The following is an 8092-nucleotide window of genomic DNA, read 5'->3' on the forward strand; positions in this document are numbered from 1 at the left end:
GAATACGAATGAATGAATGAATAAATAATATCATCATTATACGAACAAATACGTAGGGTTTTATTTTGGAGGTGTATTTGTATTATTTCTACCGATTTGGCACGAAGGCATCGTGACAGCCGAGAGATATTGAATTGCTCTACGTTAAATTAACATAGATGAGTCAGCGAGCTGCATTGATGGGTGTGTTTTGTAGGGCGTGTGTAAACTATTCATCTAGACTGCTTTGCTCTCCTGGGGCCTTTCTAATACATTATCAAATCTGCGTCAGAGAGTCAGACATTGACTCACAACGCCAAATTAAATTTTCATTAGAAAAAGAAGGGAAAAAACATCACCAGAGCAGTTGTTGCATACATCAGTTGCTGTGACAACAAAGGGTAAACATTAAACAGGAGTCTTATTATGAAAATCCCACTGCAAACCACGCCCCCACTTCCGCACAGCGAGTTGTCATTACAAAATAGACCAAGGAAAAATAGGTCTTTGGCACAGATTTTGGCGTTATATGGCGTGTTATCCAGTGAATTACATATTTTGAGTGTAAACGGATCTTTTTTAAACTTAAAGTTTGCACAGTCAGGCGTGTGCTAATTGAAGTTGGCTAATTGTAGTTGGTTAATAATTAACAGCCTGAGACATGCAAAACTACGCAGAGGTGATCAAGGACTTTCTAGAGAGCCATGCGACCGGTCTCACTGTTGCCTTTGTTGCAGGTAAGTCGATTCTGTAATCATCACAATAGTGTGTGAGGTGTTTTGTACGTTAACACATTTTCTTCGATGTCAATGCAAGAGAGGTTAACTCTTATTATTGAGAATATAGAATTAGTAGATGACAATCCATCACCCAAACAGAAACTGTGTCAGAGAAGTATGACATTTTTTCCAAAGGCATTCATTGTTGTTCTTCGTTATGTTCAGCATAGTTAAGTAAACAGTTATAGTTATGACACAAAAGCAAGAAGAAACCAGTAGAGGGAAAGGGCAAATGAAGAAAGATAATCACAACAAGTCATATTACACTACATATAGTGTTAATGAAAATAAAATAATACTTATATTTTGATAACAGTATTCACACAAACCAGCTGAATCTGTTAATGCCACGAAGCGACATGCTACTGCGATGCAGCTACACCACGATCAAAATCAATGGTTGCATCATAGCACAAGTCCTGCACTTTACTTTTCAAAATAAATGCACAATATTTTAAGGTTGGTCAAAAATAAAGGGAAGCAAGTCAAAATAAAAAAAAAAACACGTACATCGACTAAATTCAAAAGTCTATTTGTGTGATTATTTTGCAGTGGTGGAAGAAGTATTTAGATGATTTAAAGCAGCAATAGCACATAATCACAAATGATCTGCATTCATATGTAGTTGTAAAAGTACAGATGTAGAAGCAACAAGATGTACTTAAAGTAATGATACTTAAAGTGTCATTTGTTTTCTCTCAGGGGCAGGCTTGCTGGCCTTGCGTAGGTGGATGGCCGGAGGAGTGTGCCGGAGCAAGGTCAGGCTGGATGGGAAAACAGTCCTGATCACAGGAGCCAACACTGGCATTGGGAAAGAGACGGCCCTGGATATGGCCCAGCGAGGTGAGACCCTCATAACTGTTTTTTTTTTTTTACCTCCTATAAGTGCTGTTTGTTGTTGTTTTTGTGCAACACTGTGTCATTAACTATAGAGTAGAATTGAATTTACCCTAATTGACTGCTTCAGCGCTACTTCCACTATTACTGTTTAAATCCTAAATACATTGATTCTGTTTTTATTTCTGTCAAGGGGCCAGAGTGATCCTAGCCTGCAGGGACATGACCAGAGCCCGCATTGCAGCTGATGAAATCCGACAGAAGAGTGGGAACGGCAACGTGGTGGTGAAGAAACTGGACCTCTCCTCGCTGCAGTCAGTCAGAGACCTAGCCAAAGACGTCCAGGAGAACGAGGAACGCTTGGACATCCTCATCAACAATGCAGGTATTTTTCATTTGTCCCTGCATGAACAACATCAACGTAATTATAAACAACATACAGAGACCCAGGTGCAAACAGAATCTGTGTGTGAGGGCAGTGTATGTGAGTAGAATTAAAATTCAGTTGAATAAAATGGCCTCTCACATGCTCCATATGGTTTAGATGAGATAATCTTAATGGAGACAAATGTGTTTTGGACACAGTTAAAATGTCAGTGAACTTATTTGGTTGACATTGAACTGGCTGTATGTATTAGCTTTATTATTCTTCTGCCAACATTTATGAGCCAAAAACCAATCAGTTTTGAACTGATGCTGAAGTTAGAGATTATTTATTAGTTTGTTTTGGTCCATGTAAGTGTTTTTTGTATTTTTTTTTTAGGTATCATGATGTGTCCTAAGTGGAAGACTGAGGATGGCTTTGAAATGCAGTTTGGTGTGAACCACCTGGGACATTTTCTCCTCACCAACTGTCTCCTCGACCTGCTGAAGAAGTCGGCTCCAAGTCGCATCGTCATCGTCTCCAGTCTGGCACATGAGAAAGGTAAAGGCAATGTCCTGTCATTTTAGTGCATCACAGCAACGTCAGTCAACACATTAGAAATTCAGTCAAGTCGAACAGTGGCTTTTTAGTCTCAGATATCATCACAGTTAAAATAGTATCTGTAAAGTTTCACTTGCTACTTTCCTTTTGGTTGATTTTTATGACAGATAAAGCTTACATGGTTGTTTCTGGTTTTTAAATTGTAATTCCTACTCTGGATTGTTTGTTGCAGGTCAAATTCACTTTGATGACATCAACCTGGATAAAGATTACAAACGTGAGAAGAGCTACCGCCAAAGCAAGCTGGCCAATGTGCTCTTCTGCAGAGAGCTGGCTGCAAGACTGAAAGGTAGTGTAAAATGCACACTTTTAACAATACGGCATTGTTTAAAAAAAAAAAAAAAAGGATAGATAATGTCTGTTATTATTAACCAAATGTACTCCAAGGGTAAAGGAAGGAAACACCCCACATTTTCTGACTTTAAAGTGTCATGTATTGTAGCTCACGCTTGATGTGTTGGATCACTCTCATTAGACACCGGTGTGACAGTGTACAGCCTTCACCCTGGGGTCATCCGCACAGAGTTAGGCCGCCACTTGTTCCCTACTTTATCCCTGTGGAAGAGGGTCATAGCCAAGCCATTTTTGATGCTGATCAAAAGTCCCTGGGAAGGAGCTCAGACCACCATCTACTGCGCCGTGGACGAGAGCCTGGCAAACGTCAGCGGCCTTTACTACAGGCAAGTACATCTGCAATGAAACTCACCTGACAGTAAAGATAAATCTCATTAATTGGAATTCCCATATAAAAATATTGCTACATTTGGATGACAGCTACTTCATTCCCTTTACTTGCTGTAAAGTAAAAGGAAATGCTTAGTTGTCTCAAAATTGATTAATTAAATTTCACTACAATTTTGCATTGCTGCACCACTCTCTCACTATAACGAGTTATTAAACAAATAACAATAAATAAGCCTTAGATAAAAAAAATGAATCTATCGAATGTCATTTCCATGCTTTTATCTCCATTGTACAATGAAAAAATGTTTTATGGCTAAGTCATGGTTTATTACACAAGCTTTATTACTACAACAGATTAGAGTATGACCCCACTGTATGACACTTTTATTGATCTTGTCCTCGTCTTTTATTTCTTCTACCGTACAGTGACTGTGCCCCCAAAACGGCGGCACCGCAGGCCCTGGATGACGCCGCAGCCAGGAAGCTATGGGACCTCAGTAACTCCATGGTTGGTCTGGCTTAAACGCATCATCCCGCCCTGCTTTCACCTGACATTCCTCCTGCTGGAGTCAGTGGCCCTGTTTACATGGGTGGAAAAATTACAGAAATTAATTTTATTATCTACTATGCATAAGGGCATTGCATTTATCAAGATTTTTTTTTACTTTTCCAAGTCTTTTATAGCTGAAAGATTTGATGATGAGTAAAACAATTTGCACTAATTTATCAGTCAGTTGATTGAATGTTAAAAGTAGGTGCACTGATTTATCTTTATATTATAGAATGTATATTCTGCATACCTAATAATTTGTGCTTTATTGTGTATCTACGGTGTGCTCATATATCCTTATTAAAACAAGGTTATACTTGCTTATTCATCAATTTATCATATTATCTTATTATATTGTTTGCATTTCAGTGAGCAATTTCTGTTATGCATTTAACTTCTAACATGTTTTGATTTGGAAAAGCTAAAATGCTTGTGGGCCAAACAGGTTCTCATTTTTTTCATCATATGATTGTTGCTGCAAATTCAAAGAGACGCGTAAGGCTTCAAACTTCTGCGTTTATTCATGGCGTCTAACAACAATTACCAACATACAGTAAGATGATTGTACAGTTTCTGTGTCAACCTCAGTGCAGAAACACATTCGTAAAAACATATAAAGCAATACTACAGTTTCAACTACAAGGGAAGGAGGATGAGAGCGAATTTTGTTTCCTCCAGGGTGAAGAAGTAGACTTTGGTGAAGTAGTCCTGAAGTGTTATGTAAAAGCTGGGAAGTGACCGTAGGTGCTGGCAGCGGTGAGAAGGTTGTTGCACTTGAGAGGACAGAGGATCCTCCGCCAGGTGTGGAGAGGGAGTGGACGCCTCAGGGGCAGAGAGCAGTTAGGAAACACCCAGTAGATTGTGTGATTGTGTGTTTGTTTGTGTGTGTGTGTGTGTGTGTGTGTGTGTATTTTATACACGGTAGATGCTGTTTGTTGTATCATGATGCAGTAGATCTGGTGTTTTGTTACTTTTTAGGTGAGAATTAAATTATGTGCCTGTGTTGACAAAGTGTACAAAAGGGAGGCAACAGCAGTGTAACTCTTTTGGCAATAAATGTCTGATTAAAAGTGATTTTCCTCTGCCAGTCATTATTGTTGTTGTTATTATTATTACTATTATTATATTAGACACGCGGTGTGTTTGTATAAGATGAACGGCTGCACATGAGGAAAAATATCAATCGTTGTTTAGAGTCACTTCATCACTTGCAGAAACAAGCTTTTGTGACCAGGCTATCAGCGCATTATAAGATGATGAAGTGCTGAAAAGGTTGAGTGAAGCCCCATCTTGTATTTGAGAGCAGTTTATGCATCTGAAGATGGGGGTAAACTGCCAGAGCTCCTTATTGGAAGCTGTGTAATTTAAAAGAGTTTTCCCAGAGCTCTTTTAAATGAAGCCAGATGAGAATGTAAATGGGAATTAGCTGAATTAGCTCAGGCTTTTGAAAGAACAAAGCGTCCCTCAGCTGTTATACCCACCACTTGTTTAAATAATGACAGGAGCTTTTTCATGATGAATCAGCAGCTTTGCTCTGACGTCACTAAATATTTCATATCAGGATTTTCATATCATTTAATTTGCATACTTTTGTTTTCAGCTCTCAGCTGTCACTATCTTTCAGTTTGATGTTGATCTATCTTTTTGTATCAACATGAGTATTCATGTATAGTATGTTAAGTATGATATATATTTCCTTCCCTTCGAAACTTCAATCTCTGAGCCTTAATTAAAGTGTAGAAATGCCAAGGCTGCGTGCTTGTGGGTGTGAAATCATGACAGCGTGTTGGCGTGCATTATATTGACATTACTCACCTAATTTTTGTATTCCAGTTAGCCAGTTGCATCATCCTCGGTATATAGATAATGGATTATGTTAGTCATGCTGTCATGTCAGGATGTCCGAGTTCACTTTGATCCTGCTGCTATTCTAAATTGTCAAACCAGGTTTTGCCCATTTTGGTGAAAGGCATCATCTTGCCTGAAGTCGCACCTGGCAAAGAAAACTGCGCTGTTGCTTTCTGTCATATGTCTGGGAAATATGACTTTAAAACAGGTGCGCTCTAAACTGCCTGAAGGGAATTTGTGTTTCAATTAATATTCCACTGTCAATCATTTTGCCTGACAGAAATACAAAGACCAACATTTCCATTTGTCAGTCGTTGGATTTTAAGTTCAACTTAATTTATCCAACATTAAATCATCTAAAAAAAAATCATTATTTAATGACAAATCATGAGCTAGATTACAATGCAACTTAAATGTTAGAGCAGACGAATTTGCATGAACAATGAAGTTTCTATTCGCTACTGAAACAAGTTCACATTTTAAACTTTTGACAAAAAGCTCTTATTTTTTAACAACTCTTACATGTTTAAAAAACAAGGAATAACAGTTATTGCCACCTTCAAAAAAACAAAGCATATAGTACAGAAATGAATAACAGCCTTCAACATGGTCACAAATTATGAACTGAGTGACTGAATTACCCCAAAGGCTGTCTGACTGATGTCTCTCCAGTGTCTGTAGGTAATGTCATGCACATGCCCTTATCAGTTCTCCGTCCAACGGATACAGAATCTATAGCTGGGCTGGAAAAGTGATAAGGAGATGTGAGCGACCACAGTACCACAGCATCTTTTTAATCTCTGTCCTACTGTGATGAAGGACCTGTTTCGGGACCTGTTTAGGGACAAAAATGAATGCTGGGAATGTTAAAAGGTCCCCAACCAAGAACTGCATGAAGCTACCATCCTTTTCTTCAAAGTCCTGGACCTGAGAGCGGAGTTCCCGAGTTCAGAGCAGATGAGATCTGTTGTTTCATTTCCATCATTCAGTCACAGCAGAGGTGAATCTGTCATAGAAAAAAAAAAGGTCCCTCTCTGTCTTTTTCTACCGTCTGTGCAGGCTGAAAACTGCCCAGATCCTTACACAGCGAGGAACTAGTTAAGCTTTAACTAGTCAAAGTGGGTTCCTGCAGCAGTAGCCCTTCACTGTTTGACTGCTGACAGACTTTTGAGACACACCCCATTGATGAGTTTTATTTCACTGCAGCCCCGCCTGGCTCGGAGGGATTTCACAGCTGCCATTGGTTCATATTCTGAACTCACCATACCTGCCCCCTGGCTCCTGTGGACTGGAGCCAAATAGTTCCTCCAGCTGTCAATCACAGGGAGATCAGCCAGTGGGATGAGAGAGGCCAGGCTTGGCGGGTGTGTTCCCACCAGGTGTGGCTGAGAAGCACATTCCAATATGTACATACCTGTCAGCTCCTCTGGTATTCAGCTGCTCCTAGAAAGTGAGACCTCTGTTGACCACTCGCTCTCCCCTTTCCTCCTTTTGGGGCCCATGCAGAGGGAGAAGGAAATAGCTCCAAATAAGCAATTTTCTACCCATGCTGTGTGTATCTTCAATTCTTTTTAAAGCATGCTACTTCCTTTGATTTTATAAGAGCAAAACCTTTGGATGCCATCGGTCACAGACGATGAAAAGAGAACACAGACACAAGAAAACATGAATGTCACCAACGATAAAGTCATTGTATAGGACAGAAAAAGCCTGCTTTGTGCCCCAAAGGCTGTTTGGAGTGTAAACATAGGGGAGTTACTACAAGCAACGTTTCACAAGCAACTTTCCAATTGTGAAACTGTGTGAGCACAACATAGTGATTAAAGGCAGCACTGCGTTTTTACAAATTGCTGTATTGAGTATTCCAGGAATCACAGACTATCACAGTTGTATCTCATTATACAGCCTGTTATGTGCAGTCAGTTAGCATACAGGTGCAGGCAGTGGCATGTGCTTTACCCCTCCAGCAAAGAACATCAGATCATCTGCGCCTGTTTTCTCCCCGTTGAGATCATAAAGCTTCAACGAGAATGTGTGTGAAGTGGAGATTTGTGCTGTCTGCCCTTCTGGTATGAAGGCCTCACTCACTCCCTCTCTCTCTTCCTCTATTCAAGCCATTTTTCTTTTGGTCTTTTTCTCTCTTCATCTCTCTCTCCCACCTCCTTTGTGTCTCCCCCTCTTGCAGCGGATTCCTCTGTCTCTGGGCTTCTCTCTGTCTCTCCGTCAGAGTACAGGAGCGAACGGTGTGCGCCTCAGGCAGGTGTGGGAATGCAGGTTTGCAGCTTTCATGGGCCTTGAGCAGAGCAGAACCCATGCCGTGATTACCTGCAGACGAGTCTGTGCATGTGCTGAGCTGAATCAGAGCAGCCACAGTGACTAAGCTTCTCTGTGTCGCCAGTCACTTACCTACTACATTGAACCTCGCTGACT

General features: G+C 40.3%; 1 protein-coding gene across 1 annotated transcript; it reads left to right on the top strand.

Annotated features, from left to right (window-relative positions):
* Positions 1-441: 441 nt before the first annotated feature.
* Positions 442-4905, top strand: LOC111659164 (retinol dehydrogenase 13). Its single transcript, XM_023412013.2, has 7 exons — positions 442-716; positions 1461-1601; positions 1789-1980; positions 2359-2520; positions 2753-2869; positions 3056-3260; positions 3691-4905. Exons 1-7 carry the CDS (start codon positions 641-643, stop codon positions 3785-3787), a joined length of 990 nt encoding a protein of 329 aa, XP_023267781.1. The 5' UTR covers positions 442-640; the 3' UTR covers positions 3788-4905.
* The last annotated feature ends 3187 nt before the right edge of the window (positions 4906-8092 follow it).

This window comes from Seriola lalandi, unplaced genomic scaffold (assembly GCF_002814215.2).
Source record: "Seriola lalandi dorsalis isolate HSWRI2012SDOR001 ecotype SW California unplaced genomic scaffold, Sedor1 jcf7180002054474, whole genome shotgun sequence".
NCBI classification, from domain to species: domain Eukaryota; kingdom Metazoa; phylum Chordata; class Actinopteri; order Carangiformes; family Carangidae; genus Seriola; species Seriola lalandi.